Below are 23,992 nucleotides of genomic sequence, written 5' to 3'. Positions count from 1 at the left end.
TCGGCCGCACTCAAATGCTCATGTTAAAATACCTATACTATAAACGTGTTCTTACAGTATAAGGATCTGCCACCTTCTCCGCATGCACTACTTCCTACGGCTCTAAGGCTTCTGGCACATTACTCCCCACCATAATCTCCTCCTCTTCAATAGCTTTAAAGTCCAATTTCTTCAAATGCTCCCATTTATCTAGATCTCTCCTCCTCCTGACAATGTAACCTTGACTAATAGGCAACTTTTGTACTTCAAATACACGTGGTAGTCCAATCTAGTCATTGCTATCTGTATCAACCACTGGTACCCCTTCAATATTGTTAGATCTGTATAATGATGTTGTGATTTATGGTTTGAATTAACCTAATGACACTGCTTTTGTGTTTTGTATGCTTTCCCATTTGAACATAGAGTATACTACTTTCGTTTAATGATACCGAATGTTTGCTGGTATGAAAATAATATTATTTGTTTCATGCATTTGTTACGGTACTTATTTGCCAGTATCCACATTTTCTGTCCGTAACTTAACGTCAGAAATAGTAGAAATAAGAGACGAAATGGGGCTTCGTGGTGTGGTGACATTATCTCAATCCCCGATGCCGGCCGCGCCTGTGACGTCTGCTTCCTTGGCTGGCCCAACCCAAACTGATGACGTCACCAACGCGAGCGGAGGGGTACTCGCGATGACTCACAGCTTGCTCACGTAGTCCACAGCCAAAGGAAAGGCGGCCAATCAGAAAGTTAGACAATCCGATGGGGGCCTTCTGTGAGACCACTGCGGAGTTTAAAAGAACGGCCTTTTGCCAACCGATTTCAATATAGCCTAACCAACCGTCACAGCCAACAACTCATCCACAGCTCCAAGACCTCTCTCCTAGCAACGATGGAGAACTTCCATCTCCGGATTTTAGGCTCACCATATACCAACTTTTTTCGGTGATTAAAAGAGATAGAGATTGCTGTGTTGTCAGGAGTTTGAGTTCTTCCTTGTTTGCCCAGACTAGAACACTACAAATTGGTGACCACCGGAGTGACAACCAGGAAGGTGGCAGAATAAAAACTCAAACCCCCCTAGTTTTTTCCCATGACATGGAAAAATGGCTAATCCACGCACAAGGATATTTGGCCACTCAGACTGGGGTGACTGATCAGCAAGTCCTCGGAGCGTCTATTGCCGCACTACCGACGGAAGTTATCTCTCTAGTCCAGAACGTTATCATTAGACCACCGGAGGACCGCAAGTGTGACACCCTCAAGGCGACCGTAAGGGACCACTACGCCAGATCTGACGAGGAACTTTACAAGGAAATACAACAAATCCAACTAGGAGAAGACCGGCCATCACCGCTTTTCAGGAGAATGGCTACACTCAACGCTCGTACAAAGATGCACCTTCCCAAGGAACTTCTTCGGTCAATACACTTCTCCAAAATACAGGTTGACATGCAGTTAAATCTGGACGCCCTAACTGCCGACAAGGACGACTACGCCTACTGCTCCATCGCCAATAGGATGTACCAGCGCCATAAGTCTCTGCAAGCGTCGATAAACGTCACACTCTCAGAAAGGAGCAACATTGTAGTGAACAGCGTGTGCAATGATATTACAGGTGCTAGTGATTGTGTGTCACCGATAAACACCATGTTTTCAGAAAAGAGCAACTGTGTAGTGGACTCCGTGTGTAGTGATATTACAGGTGCTAGTGATCACGGGCCTCACATTTACGACCCCTTGACCAGGTTTTCCTCAGTCAATAGTGCAGTGAGCAGGAACATTCATTCGTCGAACAGTGCCGACAAACAAAGTGTGCAACAGCTACGGGAGGAAATGGCCGAAGTAAGAAAATTGCGGAGGCAGTTAACTTACAAAAATCAAATGCCAAGAAGTGTAGTGCCACCTAGGGATAGTAGTACCATGCCCGCTTTGATGAGAAAGCACTCAGATGTACCGAGCCTTGCAGCCTGTTGTTAAAACGCCAGACGCGAGGGTCGGTAGGCACCACTACCCCCGCCACACGGGGTAGGCAGTCCTGTGTTTGCACTGGCCAAAGACTCGCGCAGTCTGTCTCGTGTGTAGATTTGTTATAGATTGTACCAGTATTGGTGTGTGAACTCTTTCATTTGCCACCCTGAACAAATGGGAACATATGGTGTATTTCGATGTGAGACAATTTTAGTGACTTTGAATAGTGCGCTAGTGAACTCTTATATTCCCGAATATTCTCACGCGTATGTTTTTTCCCTTGCCTTTCCCTCATTTTCACAGCTACGTTCAGGCTGCCAAAATTACGTAAGTGCAAGGAGACTATTAGGAAGTTGCAAAAACATTCTCGTGTAAGTGCAAAAAGTGAAATAGTAAATTGCTTCATATTTACGGGACATCACCTCAGCCACTTTCGCCTTCAAATCTTTATGCCTTGTCTTAAGGCTACTGGCTACCTCCATCAGCCCAGGCTGTATCATCAACGTGCCCCAAGACTCCTCAACACCTTGCTGTAAAATAATTGTTGTTATCCCGTCATTCTGCGCGTGGATGTTGTTAGGTGAGTATTGACTTTCGAGTCCATTACTTGCCACATTGTTTATCCATTTTGATTTATTTTGTTATTGTTACCCCTTGAAGTCCTTACATTTTCACGTAGTTTCGTATATTGTGAGAGACTAGTTTAATTTAAAAAAGTGTATTGTTTTTATATAATCAATATTCATAGACATGTTTTTGTAAATATATGTGAGCCAGGTTCACGTGTCTGTTGATCTGTATTTACTCCCTGTATGGATGAGAGCCATACTGCATTCAATGGTCTCCTATCTTGTCTTCTGAGGATACTTCTTCACAAAGCAAAATTCCCTCTCCAACCAGATGATACCTACAATTATGTTTGTATTCTCTGTATATGTAATTGTTTTCTGCGTACATTTTGCGTAGAAGTGGGCGAACCATACCGGCCCCTCCACTTTGTAATCATCTCAATATGTCTAGTTACGAAATCTCTTTCCTTTTCCACGGTAACACAATGGTAGCCCGAAATATGCCTCACCCCACTCTGACACTATTACACCAGGACCCCTCCGTTGTCAAATTTTCTGGTGAGGATCCTAATTATACGCGTCTACCTTCTTACAACATTGAGAAGATAGTATCATCAACACTAATGCCATTACAGTGTCAGAATTTTTTCTTTTGTAAGTCTCAACTTTTTCCCTATTCATTAGCCTCTGAGATGATGTCTGCTATAAACCATGATTACAACACTTTCAAGGCAAAGTTTCTTAAGATGTTTGATGCTAACTTGATAAGTGATAATTTTCTCTGGTGCTACAGAATGGCTGATGTGCTTGCTTCCTCTATGGGCACTGAGAATTTTATGCGTGCTCAAGCTAGAGCCAGAACAGTTGCCTCTCAAGGATTAGAGAAATTTATACATTCACATTGGGCAGAAAACAACTCCATCGCTTAAGATAGAGTCCGACTTGTTTTGGAGTATCTATTCTATATCTTGTTCCTTACTTCTTTTGAACGAAGGATTGCTTCTTCTCTTAGTTATTAGCCAGATGAATCTTTACTCTTATATGCAAGGAAGTTTTCTAGGAAATTAAAAGAATTGCCTCACCGTGCCTTACAAGCTCCTACAATACCTAGCCATATGGAGCAGAATACAGAGGTTTTTCCTCTTCCTCCACCACCCACTCTGTCTTCAACACCTACATAGAGCATCCCTTCATCACCTCCTCTGTCTTCTGCGCCTATACAGAGTACTCCTACATCTACATCTACCATACTTCAGTGCACGTATTGTAAAAAAGTAGGTCATTCTAGTGTTTACCGTTTCCTTCGCAAGCGTCATGAGCGAAAGTCTAAGCAGTCTCCTGCACGTAGACGTTTTATTACTTCCTTTTCTATTCTTGCTCATGACTTGACAAGACTATCGTTTCAGCCACAATCTAGCTACTGTCATGTCCACGGATAATGTAGCCATTCTACTGACCAGTTTTCCGAGATTTTGCAGCTTGGAGCAAACATACTCAGAGTCCGATTTTCACAAGCACCAATATGTCGCTATATGTTTCATTGGTTTTATTGTTTATTACATGTACGTTTTTGTCTATTGCCGTGTTTTACGTGCCATTGACTTTGCTCCCTGCCACGAATGTTGTTTCCTCGGTGAGGCACCAAGAGGTGGTGGCCAGCTGTAGAGTGTATGTATATTTTATTAATACAATAATGTACAATAATGTGGTGGCCAAGCTGTAGAGTGTATGTATATTTTATTAATACAATAATGTATATATAGAAGGTATGTATGCATGAGAAATCACATAAACTCGTGATTCTAAATATGCGGAAAAACCACCAAGGAAAAAGATAAACTGATGACCAAGCGCTTTCGTCTATTCAGACATCCTCGGGGTACCCTGAGGATGTCTGAATAGAGGAAAGCGCTAAGTCATCAGTTTATCTTTTTCCTTTGTGGTTTTTCCGCAGAGTGTATGTATATTTCATTAATACAATAATGTACATATAAAGACTTGGCGGGGTTGCCCTAATGCTAATTGCCACCAAATGGATTGATGTTTTCCCGCGCTTTGAGATACCCCACTTGGAGCAGGTAGTCTTGTATTTGCATTGAGTAAAGACTCACGCAATCTGTCTCGTGTGTAGATTTGTTATAAATTGTACCACTATTGGTGTGTGAACTCTTATTTGGTACCCTGAACAAATGGAAACAAGAGCGTTCATTTTGCTCTGCTTCGTGTTATGATCTGGTAGGGCACATCTAAGCAGTATATTTCTGCTTTGGAGAAAGCAAATAAGATTCTAATACTGATTGCGAGATCTTTTGATTTTAAAAATCCATCTGTCATTAACAAGCTGTATAAATCCTTAGTTCGTTCACATTTAGGATATGCTGTTTCCTTATGTTCACCGAATCTCATAATAGACATTGACAGATTGGTAAAAGTACAACGGCGAGCTACAAAAATAATCCCAAATATCAGAAATGAATCACACGAAAATCGACTCGGGGATGATTTGATATAGGTCTTTGATTACAAAGGGAACTGACAACATCGAAAGTGACGAAATTTTTATACTGAATGCGATTCAGACAAGAAATAATGGTCTCAAACTGTCAGGAGATAGATTTAATTCGGAAGTGGGTAGAAACAACTTCAACCGTGTAGTAAACGAATGAAATAAAGTTCCTGCAGAGGCAGCGCAATGTAATTAACTTCGAAGATTTAAGATTCATTTAGATAAACACCTAAGCAACATGCTGTAATGCCTGCCATTTATTTTATCTTATTCAGTTATCTATTACTATTTATCTTTTATCTGTTTATTTTATGTAATTTATTTATTCACTATTCAGTATAAATTTTTACTATGTATCTATTTATTATCATTTATTATCTATGTGTTTTATTATTATTATTATTGTTATTATTATTATTATTATCATTATTATTATTATTATTATTATTATTATTATTATTATTATTATTATTATTATTATTATTATTATTATTATTATTATTATTATTATTATTATTATTATCATTATTATTATTATTATTATATTCATTATTATTATTATTATTATCATTATTATTATTATTATTATTGTTGTTGTTGTTGTTGTTGTTGTTGTTGTTATTATTATTATTATTATTATTATTATTATTATTATTATTATTATTATTATTATTATTATTATTATTATTATTATTATTATTATTATTATTATTATCATTATTATTATTATTATTATTATTATTATAATCATCTATTTGTTTATTTTCTTCTCGCATCCGAAGTGGCTATGGGCCAAAAGGTCTCCTGTCGGTATGCTCTTCTTTCGTAATGAGCAATGCGCTGATTATCAACCTCAGGGAGCGGGACGGCCACTCTGCCTGTGAGCTGAGTGTTTGTATCAGTCACGTTCCTCCATGGATGTTTACCAACCACCAACGACATCATCTTGGACAGAGATCATTCCATATACAGCGATGTGTCATATATTGGCCCCTTCCTGGATGTGGCAAGATGTTATTTAAAGAATTAGTTGCGATGTTTTCCTAGGCTTGTAATAACTTACAAGTTTAACCTTGTCCGCCACTGCCACAACGGTTACGCTCTCACTGATGATTCAACGAAAGACCCGCTCATTTTTATATTTGGATGGCAAGATCTTCCTGTAAAACAGATAGAAAGTGCCATCCTATGCAAAAGGAGCAGCAACAGATCCCTTTTTACCATTAGTCCAATATACGTTTAATGTGTCCATCGAACATACGACCTCTGAATCCATTATTGACCAGTACTTGCACTGCCCTGTTGAACTCAACTTGAGTCGACCTCCAACAAGAATGGTGGCTAAATGTTTTGCTAACATGTAAACGAATGACACTCTTGAAGTATCTGGCAGGGCATTTGCTATGGCCGTTCATACGCTGTCTACTATTGTTTTTCTCCACAAAGGCCTCATTATTGAAGCTGGTAAGTCCATCCTTCATGATAACATCTATGAAGGGAAGAATACAGTCATTGCTAGTCTCATATGTGAATGGAAGTAATGATTTTTTTAATGTATCCAATATGCGTTCTACCTCTTCCTGGTTCCTGGTTCTGATTGAAGTGCCATTAATCCAAGGCACGGAGATATCCGTGCAGGCTTCAGTGGATGTGGAGAGCCTCTTCAAAAACATCCCCGTCCATGAAACTATCCAAGAATACGCATTTTGTCAACAGCTGGATATCTGTACCAAGAAAGCTCTCTCCAAGAGTCAGCCAGGTGACCTCTACGTTCAGCTGGATAGCGTCACAATGGGATTCCCCTTAGGGGTAGTATTCGCCAACTTCTATATGGGCGTGATAGAGGAACGCGTGTTCTGCCGAGTACCAGAGACGGAGGCATAAGTGTGGTACGTGGATGACACTTTCATCAGAGCTAAGAACCAGGAAGAAGTCCAACGTATCTTGGATATTTTTAAATAATGCTCATTCCTTTCATTCACAGATGATACTAGCAACGACGGTGCCCTTACCTTGCTAGATGTGAACGTGAAGGAGGGATCTACAGCTTCGAAAGTGAAGTCTTCGTGAAGAAGTTTAATACTGGAGAGTGTATGGACGGTAATTGAGAATGTTCTGTTAGATACTTCAAGAATGTCATTCTTGTTGAAGGCCAACTCATAATGAGCTCGATAGGTCAGTGCAAGTACTGGTTGATAATGGATTCATTCAATAACCGTTCAAAGGACACTTTACACATATTCTAGACAAATAGTACTGTTTTACAGGAAAACCATGTCGTCCAACTATGCATCATCGTTGTGGGAGTGGAGGACTATATAAAACATTCAAATTGTTACAAGTCTAGGAAAACACCTCAACTCATAAAAAAGGACCCTATATTAAGATGACCCCCTAACGAGGCACCATGTCGTCTATGCCTTTGCATGCCGAATAGAGATATGCACATAAAGGACGAACCTAACAGCTACGAAAATAACGTCTTCGTGAAGAAGGGCAATAATGGACGGTGTATGAATGGATATAAAAAATACCCTGACAGATACATCAGACATGTCATTTTTATTGTAGACCGACTCATAATGAGATCGATAGGGCAGCGCAAGCTTGTCTCTCTATCTAAATATCCATCTACATATCTACATATCCTATCTGTCTACCTGTCTATCTATCTTTATACCAAAGGATCTTTCTCCCATGCAAGGGAAGTCGACAGTCAAGGCATGCATCCACCATCACCTATCCTATTCCCATCCGCTATTCATTTGTTCCCCTCTTATCTCAGATCCTCTTGAATGAAGGGTCACCCCTGTCGCCCGCTCAGTGCTGTGTCAGAAGCAATGCAGTATGATACAACAACCCGTAGTAGAGTCACAGTGCTTCTTTTACATGGAGACCCTCCCTCCTCACTCCCTTGTGTAAAAATAGAAGACGAGCAGAAATCCCTTTCACCGTCCATTCACAACCAGTCTACACTCACACCTATCTCTTGTCTACTCCCTATCCTGCTCAACAGGCATTCTCCTTTTACTCAAGACCCATTTCATCTCATCCCTCCATCCATCTCATTCTTGGTCTTCCCCTCAGACTCACTCCATCCACCTCTGCCTTCCACACTCTTGCTTGCCGTACCTTACTCATTTGTCAGTGTGCCTTAACTATCCCAGTATTCTTTCATCAGCCATATCTACTAACTCCTTTTCAATCCCCACTATCCTCCTCCCCTCCTCATTGCTCACCCTATACATCCTCGTAGCTACCCATACTTCTTAAACGCTTCATCTAAAACACATTCAATTTTCTCTTCTCTAATACCCTTACATTCCAAGTCTCCGTCCCATAGTATCGTAAGTATAACCATTCCTTCATGTAATCTTCTATTTGCATCCATCCCCAGATTATTATTTCTCATGACTTTTTTTTATCCCTCATGACATATATTTGCTTCCCTCACTCTACAGTTTAATTCCACCTCCACTTCTCCATTCCCTGATACATGTGACCCGACATTAAAAGATAGCCACTTCGTCTTACAGCTCTCCTTTTAGGCATACCTCCAACTTGCTGCCACCTTCACCTCTTGTACACCTCATCACCTTACTTTTACACACATTTACTTTCAACTTCCTCCTATCTCACACCTTCCTAAACTCTGTCACTAACTTCCCTGACTCAGCCACATGTGTAGTGCCATCGGCAAACAACAACTGCTTCGCTTCCACTTCCCTCTACTCTAACCATCTGCCCATCACCATTTCATTTACCTCCCTAACCATCCATTCTGTGTTCAGCTTGAACGGCCATAGCGATATAACACAACCCTGGCAGACCTACCATCACCTCAAACGAATTATTCTTCTCATTCTCAATAGCAAAAGCTCTACTACTCATGTAAAACCTTTGGGCTCCGTCAAGAGCTTTCCATGTCCCATACGTCTGCAATATATGTCACAATGTCTTTTTGTCTATCTTGCCATAAGGCTTCTTTATATTCATAACCCCCCCTTAAAAAAATCTCGAAAATCTGCCTTTAAAAAAAAAAAAAAAAAAAAAAAAAAATCCAGGCATCCTCTCCCATTCCTAAACCCACACCTGTTCCTCTCCTAATCCTCTAAATTAACATATATGACTTTCCAAATGCGCTCAACAAAATGGTCCCTCCAAAACTACTACATTCATGTTTGTCCCATCTTTCTTTGTAAAGCGGAACAAATCAAGCACTCCTCCAGTTCTGTCACACATTCCCGTCCTTGAGGCACACATTAAACAACCTCACTAGTTAATTCGCTATAAATGTTCCTCACTTTTTCAGACATTCCAAATGACGCTTATGCCGTTCAGGTGCTTTACCCGGTTTCATAATTTTCAATGATCTTTGTACCTTATCTTTCCCTATAGCCCTGTCATGTTCTTCTCCTGTCACATCATAGTCATTTTCCTAGTACCTACCTCTGTAGCAATCATCTTCTTACCACCTCACTTCTATTAACGTCTGTTCATCTCCACTTTTAACCCTTTTCTCTCTACTTGAATCATTCCCTCCCTCACTTCTTCACGAAATATATTATTCTTAGAAAAAAGTCATACTGCTATTGTAGACTTTGAAGTCTACTCAGATGGGCGTCGGTAGTCATGGACGGACGGTCTCTTCTCGGAGGTGTCGAGGATCATCGCCTGGCACAATTTGAAAGCTACACTTCAAGGTGCCGCAGAGAAAAATAAAACCTCTTCGGGCTTTCTTGATTTATTAAAGCGAAGAGGTATGTAAGTCCCTATGGGAAGAGTCCCAAAATGCTCATTCTAAGAAGAGTCCCTCTTGGTGTTCTCTCTAAGGGGAGGGGGGGGGGTCCCCATGGTGATATACCCGCAGGGTTAAATACGGAGAAACGGCTGCATTGTCGTTTCTGCGTGAGGTTGCCTATTCTCCAAACAACTTTGTCTTTCTTTAATGATATTTGTCAGTTGGTTGTAGTATAATGGATCTAGTTAGTATTAGTAAATGTGTCTTGACGTGATGTGCAGGGGTTAAATACGGAGAAACAGCTACATCATCGTTTCTGCATGAGGTTGCCTATTCTCCAAACAATTTTGTCTTTCTTTAATGATATTTGTCAGTTGGTTGTAGTATAATGGATCTAGTTAGTGTTAGTAAATGTGTCTTGACGTGATGTGTGGCTGATAGTTATGATCATGTAGTTTGGTAGGTATAAGGAGTGGTTTGTATGTGTCTCGCGACACTATGTACTTTTTTCGGTAACTTTCCGTTGGGCGGTGGCGTGATGTGTGTCGTATGTTTGATTCAGGCGTTTACGATTTGGGGATGTGAAGTGTAACCGGTTAATGGCTACACCTGTGGCAGGGAATGTAAAGCCTTTTTGGGCTTTCTTGATTTATTGTAGTGAAGAGATCTTTATAGCATGGGAATGTATTACCCTTAGGGAAGAGCCCCGTGGTACTCCCTTCTATTTATGCATATCTAGTGTAGGGTTAACAGTTAGATCATAGGTTTGGGATTTATACAGTACTATTTGTGTGTTTGTTGTATTGCAGTGGATCTATATTCGTCTTGACATGGTGTATGGTTTATAGTTATAATTATGTAGTTTGGTAGGTATAAGGAAATGGTTAATGATCTGTCTGGCGACACTATGTACCTGCTTTGGTAACTTTCCGTTGGGCGGTGGCGTGGTGTGTGTTGTATATTTGAGTCAGGTGTTTACGATCTGAAAATGTGAAGGTCAGCAAGAGGGCCGGTGCCTGTCGGCACCTTGCATGCATGTGGATCACGTGTCAGGCATGTAACATATCGTAATGGTTAGTAATGGTACATGATGCAGGAGGTCAGCAAGATTGGAGGTATTGAAAGGCGCCAATGCCTGTCGACACCTTGCATGTATGTGGATTACGTGTCAGGCATGTGATATATCGTATATATGGTTATAAGGTTAGTATATGGGTACATTGCCTTCCCGACCTCGTTGAGGTGCGTCCTCGTACCTCGAGTCAAGGTTGAGACGGCGGGGCTTGGCATGAAAAATTATATTACTGCAAAAGGGACATGATAATGTGCCAGGTCTCTAGTTAGAGACATTGACTTGTAAAAATAAATTTTGGCTCGAATTAGTTCTAGTCAAGGGAGGGGGTTACATATCATGGGTGTATTCAGTAAGCTATGGTAAATGTGTGTCTGTATCACCGAAAATCTTTCTCACTTTGAATGCCAGCACCCATTCTCTTTTCAATGAGAATTTATGGGAATATGTCTGTCACTGTAGTTTGGGATCTCTTTTCAATGAGATGTTTTGTTCAGTTTTCATTGTAGTTCAAATGAGAATCGGGTAGCACTTTCACTGGGCACCATAGCTTAAAGATTGCCAGGCATTCTAAAAATCGAATTTTGTTAATTTGTTTGAAGTTATTTGAGAGTGTTTGTTGTAGCATATCTAACATATAAAAATACGTCGCTCCGTAAAGGGAGGGTTATTTTCTTGTTCCGACAAACTTTACACTGTGTCCGTTTTTCACACTTTACTGGTACGTAATTTCTTTTCTGTGAGATTTCTGAGCTTTAATTACACTTTCATGAATGGGATATATGGATATCAGTGTTCGTGTGTCATAGCAATTTCCTTATCGTGCATTATGTTCAGGTAGGACTGTAGTGTAGTAGTTTGGGATTATTTCCAACGGATTGACGTATTCATTTATGTACGTAAGGATATGTATCTAGAATTGTGTTTTGTTGTCTCTGTAAGAAATATCTACCATCTATACTAATGTTGGATAAAATTGTTTGGTCAGTTTGTTGTCATACATTTGTATTGATTAATTGGTGGGATACAATCTTGTCTATTTTTTGTTTCGTTTTACTATGTGGTAAATTAAACTTTGCTGATCATTGTTTCGTGTATGTCATGTGGTTTTATTGTGGATAATTATTGGCTATACTCTGTTGGAAATTGTCATGTTTGTAAGTAATCTGCTGCTCCTGTCTTTGCTCTTGTATTTAGATTATGGAAATCTGTGAGTTTTGTGTTAGGTTCGACGCAGTTGACTTTGAGTTTAGAATAATGCATATTTGAGATAGAGATATTTTGTTTGTAAATGCTAGAGTTGGTGTATGGATTTTGATTATTGTTTATGGTATGTAGTAATGATTGGCTATCTTTGTGTGGGAAGTTTTATTATTTCATTTTTGGAATGTGTTTTCTTGAATTTTTGTGAGGTCATTCTGTATGTTGATGGGTTTGTCAGTTATATGGCATCAGAGATGATTTGGTATGGTGATAGTCTTGTATTTGTTCAGGTGAAATGCATGGAAGTTTGTAAATCTAACTTTGAGCCTGAAGTAATGTTTATTAGAGATGTTTGTATTATATCTGCACTTAAAAGAGTTTGTATAATTTTGAGGTCGACAGAAATGAAAACGTTAAGAGCAATAGTAAATAAAACCAGAAGAGATCGAATTAGAAATGATGAAATAAGATAAATGATTGGAGTAACATCAATTAGAAGCAAACTAGAAAAGGCACAATTAAGGTGGCTTGGGCACGTGGAGAGAATGGATGAAGAGAGAATTGCAAAGAAAAGATGAAGCTGGAGACCAGAAGGTCGAAGATCTAGAGGTAGACCGAAGAAAAGATGGAAAGATGGAGTTGAAGAAATCGTAGAGGCGAATGGATTAGGAAAAATAGAGGATTTGAGGGAATAAGAAAGCTTTGAGAGGACTGACTGGAGAAGTGTGCTGGCCTGACTGACAGGATGAATGCCTACCTGGGAACAGAAGTAAGAAGTAAGTAATTATTGAAATGTGATTGTTTATTTTATTATTCATGTAACGTTATATATTATATTGATATTTGTGAATGTGTGTATTATTCTTGGGTCGTCACGATCTGAAGAAAGGTAGAGAAGATTTTTATAGATGGAATAAGTTTGGTAAAGGATCGTTAGCACAATGTTCACCTTTTTAGGCCTATAACATCTTACGTCTTGTGGGAGAGATATTTAGTGGCAATGTCTGGTTTCTGTTTTATGTGTCGGCTTGTTCATTGTGGGGTTTTGTCGTTATGCTTTCCTTGGTGTTTGGCTCGTTTCTTTTATTATGTGTTGACTTTTGGTGGCTGGCTCTGAGTCTGCTTTGGCGCGGGTGGGTTTAGGTATGTGGATGAAAGGTGCTGATATATGTTGCTGGGTGTGATCGCCTGAAATAGTATACAGTTAATGTGATATTGAGATGTTGTATAAATAGGTTAATAAGAAAGATATTGAGTATCTAAAAATACATGATGGCAGGGTTGATATTATTGTTATTGTGTCTTAGCATTGTGATTTGTACCTTAGAGATGCGTTGTCTTTGATAGAATGTGTTAGAAAATATATCTTGCTTGTATATTGTATCAAAATGCACTGGGGGATGTGGTATGTAATTATTGATTTCTATATTTTTGAGAATTTACATATTGTGCTTGGCATTATGTATTGAATATCTCTATTTATGTACTAAGAGTTTGTCTAATAGTATTTGTTCGTTTGCTTGTAGATAGATGTTGGCTGAATTGGTATATTTATTCAGTGTTTGTTATTATGTATTGGTTCCTATAGTTATTTATGTACTAAATATTTGTCTATTATTACTTATTTATTTGTCTGTATATAGCTGTTGACTGATATGTACCGTATAGTTATTTATGTTGATCTATGTTGATAAATGTGGAAACTGAATGTTGGGTGTGAATTCACTTACATAAGTATTTATTAATTTACATTTGTGTTATTGTTTTCTATATATGTGTATGCACATATTGTTTTGTTTTTATTTATGCATTCGATGTTTGTTCAGGTCATTTGTACGTTCATATATTTGTTGATATATTTTCTATTGATATATTCGTTCAGGTCACTTGTATATTCATATACTTGTTTGTAAACTTCTATTGATATATTTGTTTATACTTATTAATATAGTCTACCACAGGTGTATATGTTTAACTATACCTACATTATCTATTGGTCGCAGGATATCTTAAGAGTATGATTATGTGTAGTAAAAAAGGTTATTTAGTACTTTGCGTAACGAAGGCTAGAGTTGCTCTGAGTCCAGACACTGTCATAAGAACATAAGAACATAAGAATGAAGGAGACTGCAAGAGACCATAAGGCCTACACTAGGCAGCTCCGTATCCATCACCACCTGTCATCCCCATCCATAAAGTTGTCTAATCGTTTCTTAAAACAACTGATTTGATTTGATTTGATTTGATTTGATTTTATGAGTTTTTGGCCGACGGCCAGGCTTTGGTTAAAACAACTGATAGTTTCAGCGCTGTCGGGGAGGCTGAGGTTGACGATAGCGGTTCCTTGAGTCTTGTTGCATCGCAGATGTGCCGAGGTCAGCACGATTAGCTGTTTGTTTTGGTGCTCACCAGGTAGAGGGAGCGTGTGGGCGGGCGGAGTTGGTTAAATATCTTGGCTGATTTCTTGGTGGCCATATTGAATTGACGCGAAGTTCCTGGTCCTCACCGTTGGTCACGGTGGTGGAAGGGGGTGGAAGGTAGGCTGTCGTCCGGCTTCCGTGAGAGGTGAGCTAGAATGATTACAAAGAAATTAGATGTTCGTGGAGGTGTCTCAATACTGCTGAGACGAGTCTCGTCAGCCTGAGACTCTTGTGCGTCCTGACTGAAGTCGCGTGGTACTACAGGGTCGACCTTGAAGTCTTCGCGTTGTGGCTGGGATCCTCGTGACCTACTGAGGTCGCGTGGCTTCGTTCTAGAAGTTGGGGAACGAGTAAGATTGTAAGTAGTATTAATTACGGAGTGAGCGCGCGAGAATCTCGGTGTATTTATCAGTAAAGATCTGAAATCAGCAGTGTATTTCCGCCTTAGAGAAAACAAATAGGATTCTGGGACTGACTGTGCGATCTTTTGATTTTAAAAGCTATATATATATAAATCGTTAGTTCGTCCACATTTAGAACATATTGTTTCCGTATGATCACCAAATCTCATTAAAGAGATTGACATATCGGGAAAAGTACAACGGCGAGCCACAAAAATGACACAAAATATCTTAAATAAACTATACTATGGATGTTAATTGTATGGATCATGGGGGATAAGTTTGCCTATTGATTCAAGAACTCGTTTGCACCTTTCATTACCCCAACGATTTAAAAAATTCGGCACGCTGTCAGAGGTACGAGAATTAAAATAATGCCTGCAAGTGCAATAACCGACTGTTCTCAATTGAAAGAATAAAGTAGCTCAAACTATCCCTTTTTGTTTTATTTCTTTAAAAATAATAATAATTACCAGAACATGCACAGAGATTAATTCACTTAATTTACCTAACTATATACCCTCTTATAAGGGTGGTAGTTAGCCAAGACACGCCTCCTTCCCCTCCACATTCTACTCATATCGTCTGTTTCCCTTTCATCTTGGCTCCTTGTGGATGAAGGTTTATCCCTCGCTCCTGCCCACTGCCCGGGTCAGAGGCAATACAGCAGGGCCTGCTGGCCATTTACAACCACGAAGAATTTATAATTATCTCTCACAACTAACAGAATGTTTAGTTGCATAGGATGATAACTGACACCTTTGGTTCTTAAACGGCCCACACGCTCGCAGGCCGCTTGTCCAAACGCCGGACAAAATCAAAAGTGTACAGGACAAAATGAGTGTCTTTTGAGGTGTTCCGTGTGACGTCACTGGTCTCGTGCCCACTGTGGGATCGGTCGTATTGGAGGTCTAGCACAAGTTACAAACAGGGATAATTAGAGATAGTTTATCGGAAAAATGGGGATCTTTTCTGTAGCTGTTGGCCGGAATAACTGACAGGAGAAGTGTCCACACCTCTCGTTTTATCGTTTCCCTACCAAGACTGAGAGAAGGAGAAATGGATTGCAGTTGTGAAGAGGGAAGGCTGTAAGCCAACTCCGTACTCCAGACTGCAGTGTCCATTTCATATCAGGCTGGTATCTTATTTCTAAGGTGACGTTGTTTGTCAGAAATAAACATTATTCAACCGAAAATTGACGTACAATGTAAGTTATATTAGAGGAAACCTGGATAACGCAGCCTGTATTTTACTGAAAATTTGTGTACTTTATTTACTAATTATCAATATCAAATTAACTGATCAGCTGTGTATGAGCCTAGAGATGGTTGGGTTGTACTGAAATGTATTTTAAGGCCTAAACAATCCAACTTTGATACCCACAGCCAGCTCCTTTACCTCATTTTCAAAATCAATTTGACGTGTGGAAAAAAATACACCTTATTTATTAGTGCTTTCAATTTCCTTAACTTTTTATTTTACTGACTGACCTTTATTCATCATGCAATTAAAAAATGTAAAAAAAAAAAAATAAAAAAAAAAAAAATTCCAGGGGCACTTACATCATTTTCAGGAGAGAGCAACCAACCACTCTCATCAGATTATGTGCCCAGTGTTTTCCAAAAAGTGTCATACCCACGGAAGCAGAAAGAGGAACAGCAGCTGAAGGCAATTCAGATGCGGCAGAATTTAAAAGAAAAGAGAAGGAAAAAAATTAATGCTGTAGATGCGGTTCTTGAACTTTCAGCAGTTTCTGATGGTTTCTTCAAGGGGTTTTAGTAGGTCGGTGATGTTCGGTACCGTCCTTAATATGTAGTTCCACTTATGTTTAGCACCATATATAAATGCGGCATATGCCGCCTGCGGTTCGGTCTTTGCAAAGTTAGGTAGAAGCCTAACTTCTGCCACTCATTCGTTAACTATCTTTTCAACATATTGCTTTTTAAAAGATTCTGAGCCGATCCCTGCACCGAGATGTCTTTCCCCCCTCTTTTGTTACCTTCACTTCACTATTCTCGAAGACGATTTTGGCATTGTCAAAGTACTCTGGGTTCACTATGAAGACAGACTTCTTTGCATTCGGGATGTGACCCAAGTCCGGGCCGTGTGCCAGCACCAGATCTCATTACTTTTTTAAGTTAGCTACTTTTCCTGACCCCGTAAGATCATCTGCATATGCTACCTGTTTGACCTTGGTGTCCTCATATTGTATCCTCTGGTGCAGGTGCATAAGACCAAGCACGTACATTGCCATGGCCACCGGGTCTCCCTGAGGTGCCTTCCGCGGATTTGATGATCTCCACTTTCGTCTCTTTTTTCTCAACCCTGTTGGCAAATAACTACTACTACTACTACCACTACTACTACTACTACTACTACTACTTCTACTACTACTACTACTACTACTACTACTACTACTACTACTACTACTACTACTACTACTACACTGGTCTGCGTCATTATTGTTGTCAATATTTTGTTTGACTGATTCCAAGTAGATTGAACGTGCTGAATTCAAACCTGAAATTCGTTTTCTTTGATCAGCTCTACTTTTTCTCTATTTTTCCATTTTTTGTGTTTTTATTTTTCTATTATTAATTACTTTTACACAAATAACGAAGTAATTTTCTGAAAAAGTTGTACAAATTTGGTATTCAATGACGTAATAAAGTAAATAAAAGTAATTAGTAACTATGGAAAGGTTTAGATTCGAGGACCTCGGGCAACGATTTGTATGGCTTTATTGTCATATTTTTCTTTATTTCAGCAGATAATCAGTATTCGTTCGGACAGTGTAGGAATGGGAGGTGTCCAGCTTTATAAGTCTATACACACGCAGATGCACACACACACACACCCTTATATATGTGTATACATATGAGAAATTCGCTAGTGAACAGCAACATCAATCAGATCATTTTTATGACCGTCGCGCAGAGGATTCGAACCTACAGTATTGTTCTGATGCCAAGAGTCTCTATTGTCAGTTGCTCTAATCTATTTAGATATCAGTGGCTCTGTGGTGTAAGGCGACTGCCAAAGGAGCCACTTGGCATCAGAGCAGAAGATGGGAATCCTTTGCGCGACGGTTAGAAAAATCATCTGATGTGTGAACATGTAAATGTGTATGTTTTGTCAATTCATTAATTCTTTTGCAGGGATTTGATAATGAATAGGAGATGAAAAATAATATGAAAAATAATACAAACAGGATCTGCTACATATGTGGCAAAGTAGGAATGCCTGCTCAACATTCGAAAATTACTCTATTTGTAAAATCATGCACAAATTTCACAAGTCACACGTGAACCACAAATATGCAGAGTCCACTAGGAAGAGGGAAACACACGGAGTCAAAATCATATTAGCAGCCCTATTCTGGAATCTGTTTTTTTTTTTTTTTCCTTCTCATTCATGCTAGAATGTGTGTTGAAAGTTTAAGACGTTGGAGTAAAAACAAGATGAAATCCCTACCTTCTGGTGTCCCCATGGTGTGGAGAGAAGGGACAGATCACGTGACAGGTTACTATTTCTGCATGAATAACCTAGAAGGTAAGGTCATATTTGAAAATAATAACGAAAGCTTAGAGTCAATACTCTCATTAATGTATTTGGAAAATCGAAATAAACACCATGTCAGGACGTTTCTCTTATTAGAGCGGTTTTTTTTTTCAAGTACGTAGTCGTAATACACACGACTGAGACTAAATAAGAGGAACGGGGGGGGGGGGGGACGGAGGAAGGGAGGTAGGAGGAGGTCGGTAAAAGCGCCAACGACTGCAACAGCACTGTAGGAGCGACGCCAAATGCAGAGTATGGGATCCAATGTATTTAACGTTTCGCCCAGCAAGGCTTCTTCAGAAGAGGGCCTGCTGGGCGAAACGTTAGTACATTGGATCCCATACTCTGCGTTTGGCCTCGCTCCTACAGTAGGAGGTGGTCACTGAATACTGGGAAAGGTTAATGAGAAGGTGGACCAAATGTCTTGAAACAGGAAAGGTTAAGGATAAGATGTAACAATTGGCTTTTGAAGGACATTAGCTCACAACTGAGGAATAAAAGGAAAAAGAAAATAAGAAGGGTGAGCAATTGTCAACTGAGAGTGGACAACGACCTTGAGAGAAATAAGGGGGACTTTGGGGAGCAACTAGGAATAGCCTAGTAGCATGCCGACAGGAGACCTTTCCGTCCATAAATAGGTCGGATGCAAAAAAAAAAAAAAAAAAAAAAAAAAATATAAATAAAAATAAATAAATAAATAAATATATATATATATATATATATATATAAATATATATATATATATATATATATATATATATATATATATATATAATGATAAATGAAATTAAACAGAATAAAATAAAATAAAATAAGATAATGATAATATAGATAATAATAAATAAAATAAATAAATGCATAGGTATAATTAAATAATAAACAAACAGGTAAATAGTAAATGATAATAGATTGACAGACAAATGATAATAAATGAAAATCAAACAAATATTAAACAAACAAATAAACAAATAATATAAAGTAAATGGCAGTCATTACAGCATCTTGCTTAGATGTTTATCTAAACGAGTCTTAAAGCTTCGAACTTAACTACATTGCACTGCCTCTGCAGGAAGTCTATTCTATTCATTAACTACACGGTTGGCGAAGTTGTTTCTACCCACTTCCAAATTATATCTATTTCTTGACAGTTTGAGACCATTACTTCTTGTCGGATTCTCATTCAGTGTAAAAATTGTGTCACTTTTGATGTTTTCAATCCCCCTTGGAATCTTAAAGGCCTTTATCAAGTCACCTCTGAGTCTACACATTATTAGGGAAAACAGATTCATATGTTTTAGTCGATTTTCGTATGATCTATTTCTTATATTTGGAATAATTTTTGTAGCTCGCCGTTGTACTTTTTCCAATCTGTCAATGTCTTTAATGAGATTCGGTGACTATAGGGAAACAGCATATTCCAAATGTGGACGAACTAACGATTTATATAGCTTGTTAATGAGAGATGGACTTTTGAAGTCAAACGATCGTGCAATCAGTCCTAGAATCTTATTTGCTTTCTCAGAGGCTGAAATACACTGCTTATATGATTTGAGATCGTTACTCATAATTACCCCGAGGTCCTTCTCACTATCCAATTTTGTTAAAAAAAAAATTCAAATAACTTGTTATCGTACTTACTGTTATCTTTACCTATGTGCATAAGCTTGCATTTACTTGTGTTAAATTTCATTAGCCACTTTTCAGACCATTGCTATGATTTATCTAAATCTTCTTGAATATCTAATTGATTTAAGTGATCATTTGCCATTCCGCACAATTTTGTATCATCAGCAAATTTGGAGACAATAGATTTTAGTCCATGGTCTATATCATTTATATATACTACGAATAGAAGTGGCCCAAGAACGGAACCCTGAGGAACTCCACTCGTAACTTTTTTTTTTCACCTAGAGCTTTTGTCATTTAAAACAATTCTGTTTTCGATCATTCAACCAACTTCTAGTCCAACTTAATAGGCTACCACTTACTATGTGTGGAGCTAATTTAGTAAGTAGCCTTTCGTGGTTGACGGTATCAAAAGCTTTTGCAAAGTCTAAATATATTAAATATATATTGCTTCATTTGTCATAATTCGAGATGACTGTGTTGTAGAATTCGAGCAAGTTAGTCTATGTACTTTGACATAAAACCCGCGAGGATTACTTTGACATTTTATCTATATAACATTTACAGGTGTAAACAAGAGGAACAAGCACCATGCTGTGTATCCTGATATCCCATCTACCAGAGAGCCAGTGTCACATGGTCCAGAAATTCCAGTACCAGGTGTATCCAAGGATATAGATATCGCTGAAGACAGTGATACCCAGCTTGAAGATATGGACGCCTCTGCATCGTATCAACCTCCAATCCCCGATGAGAACCAACCAAAGCCTTAAGTCAAGCACAATTGGATGACTTAACAAGGAATTTAGGGTTATCAAAAAATTCTGTCCAGCTACTTGGATCACGCCTTGACGAAAGCAATTTACTTGCATCAGGAAATACATATTTCTGGTATCGCAAAATAAGATGAAGTTTCGCAAAATTTTCCTCACTTCATGACTGCTCTTCATTATTATATTACTGTGATATTGGAGGACTAGATGAAGCCTTGGGTTTCATTTCTAGTCCAGTGGAATGAAGGCTTCACTGACTCGTCGAGTCAAAGTTTAAAATGTGTTTTTTTAAACGTTGCCAATAAGACTGTATCTGTTCCTGTTGCACATTCAGTTCAATTAACTAAGAGTTATGAGAATATGAAGATTTAACTTAGTGTTCTGAAGTAATCATCATAATTGGAAGATTTGTGGAGATTCAAAGATAATAAGACAATGGCATTTTATATGTGTTGGACGGTGTAATTTGATCTTATATATTTCAGTTATCTCCTTTATCTCCTATTTCGTGATATTTACATTATTTCTTTTCGGGTTGCGTCCCTGATATTAAGAATGCAGGGAGGTCACACTAAATATATAAGTTTTCTTTGTGGGATAGCCGAGCAGACGACAAACACTACGAGCAAAGTGAATGGCCAACTAGAAAAACACTCCAACTTGACTCACACAATATGGTTGTTAATCCGCTGGTCAACCCTCACCAAATTTTACTGCCACCTCTTCATATAGAACTTGGATTGATGAGGAATTTTGTTAAGGCTATCAAAAAAGGAAATCCAGCATTTGCTTTCATAAGGCAGACATTTCCAAAAATCAGTGATGCAAAACTGAATGCAGGTATTTTCGATGGCCCTCATATTAGAAGCCAATGAAGGATGAACGATTCTATAGAATAATGAGTGAAACATAGAGGAATACATAGCAAGCCTTCAAATCAGTTGTGAACAATTTCCTTGGAAACAAAAGAAGTTCAGAATACATATTCATTGTTCAAGAACTGATGCAGATCTTTAATGCTCTGGGAGCATATATGTTACTAAAAATGCATTTTTCTAATAACTGTGGAGACTTCAGCGAAGAACAAGGTGAATAGTTCCACCAAGACTTGCACTATGGAAGAAAGTAGGTGGGACGATGGGACATGAACACGTTAGCAGACTACTGTTAGTGTCTGAAACGTCACTAACCTGGTGAAAAAACAAGAGAAAATAATTGAAAAAGTCTTTTCTTCCACATTGATATATATTCCTGTATATTTTCAATGTTATTATTATTATTATTATTATTATTATTATTATTATTATTATTATTATTATTATTATTATTATTATTATTATTATTATTATTATTATTATTATTATTATTATTATTATTATTATTATCATTATTATTATTATCATTATTATTATATTATTATTATTATTATTATCATTATTATTATTATTATTATTATTATTATTATTATTATTATTATTATTATTATTATTATTATTATCATTATCATTATCATTATTATTATTATTATTATTATTATTATTATTATTATTATTATTATTATTATTATTATTATTATTATTATTATTATTATTATTATTATTATTATTATTATTGTTATTATTATTATCATTATTATCATCATCATTATTATTATCATTATTATTATTTTATTATTGTTATCATTATAGCTGTCATTATCATCATTACTGTTTCGCTGAAGCACTAAGCATTAGTGTATACGCTTCGATTCGAGTTTTCCAACATTCTATCAATTGAGAGCTTCGTGATGTATTGGTGACTGCAAGTTCGGCTTTTCATAATAAGCTTGATAAAAAATTCTCATTCTTTCGCTTATCCCCTACTTATGTAATCCTGTTCCTTAGCTTCCTGGAATTCACTTTAACAGTGAATAGAATTGTCCGACATCCACTGTTGTGGATATTGAGTGATAAACATTATTGTCACTCCCTCGTGTGCACGTTTTCTCAGATTTTCAGTTACGTTGGTAAAAAAGAATAAATTTTCTGTTTTTTCTTTGCAATTGAGAAAATTATTTTTTCCATGAACGTTATTCTCAATACTTAATCATCAAAGATGAAAAAATGAAAAAATAAGAAGAAATAAAATAAAGTAAAATAACATGTAACAAAAATGAAATAAAATAAGATCAAGTGGAATAAAACCAAATGAATCAGAATTAAAATACAACAAAATGAAAAACACAAGATAAAATAAGATGGATTAAGAAATGAATAAATAAAAATTAAGTAAAATAACCACAAAAAAATAAAAATGAATGATAACGTCACCGTTTCTGATTATCTGTGTGCCAAACTCCATCTTTTGTTTCCCTTTCATCTTGGCACTTCCTTGATGAAGGGCCATCCTTGACTCCTCCCCACTGTCGGGGTCAGATGCAATGCAGCAAGGCACATTACATCCACAGCAAGGCCGCTTCACTAAATCGGGGACCCTCACTCATGCACAACCATTATCCACTCACACCTATCTCCTGCTTTCTTCCCTTCCCTGCTCAATAGACATTCCTCAATTGCTCAAAGTCTCTACAATCCCATCCATCTTATCCTTGGTCAAATTCATTCCATTCAACTCTGCTTTCCAAACTATTTTTGCTAATATTTCTTTACTCATTTTTCCATGTGCTCAAACTGTGCTTTCCACACTATTTTTGCTAATATTTCTTTACTCATTTTTCCATGTGCTCAAACCATCCTAATAATCTTTCAACAGCTTTATCTGCTAGCTCCCTTCCTACCTCCACTTTCCTCCTCATCCTCATCATTTCTCACTTTATTCAACCTTGTAACCTCACCATACATTTCAGACACTTCATCTCAAACACAATTAAACGTCTCCTTTCTGTTTCCCTTTAATTCCAAGTCTCTAACCTATACATTTTCTTTGGCACCTCCACCCCGTCATATACTATTTTCTTTGGAACCATTCCCAGATGCCTATTTCTCATGGCGCTTATCAATGTCCCAAAACATTTACTCGCTTCTCTCAATTTACAGTTTACCTCCACTCCCACTTCTCCATTTTTTGTCATACGCGAACCCAAATACTTAAAACTACCCACTTACTCCATCCTGTTTCCTTAAAGACTCACTTCCAATTCCCTGTCACCATCTCCCCTTGTA

General features: G+C 37.9%; 2 protein-coding genes across 8 annotated transcripts in view; both read left to right on the top strand.

Annotated features, from left to right (window-relative positions):
- LOC143035250 (ATP-sensitive inward rectifier potassium channel 12-like) overlaps nucleotides 1-23,992 on the top strand; it is a 309,593-nt gene that overhangs the window by 125,122 nt on the left and 160,479 nt on the right. Inside the window, exon 1 of one of the 6 annotated variants that reach the window (XM_076202056.1) lies at nucleotides 776-933. The exons of 4 other annotated variants lie outside the window; for them this stretch is intronic. In XM_076202056.1, the coding sequence (XP_076058171.1) occupies nucleotides 881-933 (53 nt within the window). In that variant the 5' untranslated portion in view covers nucleotides 776-880. Of the gene's footprint in view, nucleotides 1-775; nucleotides 934-23,992 lie in introns of those variants that run through there. One more of the 6 variants, XM_076202057.1, reaches the window with a different exon arrangement.
- Nucleotides 821-14,012, top strand: LOC143035251 (uncharacterized). Of its 2 annotated transcripts, XM_076202059.1 has the most exons (3): nucleotides 821-2,539; nucleotides 7,019-7,134; nucleotides 7,302-14,012. In XM_076202059.1, the coding sequence occupies exon 1, from the start codon at nucleotides 1,087-1,089 to the stop codon at nucleotides 1,966-1,968; it is 882 nt and encodes a 293-aa protein (XP_076058174.1). In that variant the 5' UTR covers nucleotides 821-1,086; the 3' UTR covers nucleotides 1,969-2,539; nucleotides 7,019-7,134; nucleotides 7,302-14,012. The 2 variants fall into 2 exon arrangements, with proteins under 2 accessions (XP_076058174.1, XP_076058173.1); XM_076202058.1 differs by having other exon boundaries at nucleotides 7,019-14,012.

The sequence above is a fragment of the Oratosquilla oratoria genome, chromosome 18 (assembly GCF_046742065.1).
Source record: "Oratosquilla oratoria isolate Oo_2021 chromosome 18, ASM4674206v1, whole genome shotgun sequence".
Classification (NCBI taxonomy): domain Eukaryota; kingdom Metazoa; phylum Arthropoda; class Malacostraca; order Stomatopoda; family Squillidae; genus Oratosquilla; species Oratosquilla oratoria.
Note: the sequence above shows the minus strand (reverse complement) of the source record. Positions and strands in the feature narration are given on the sequence as shown.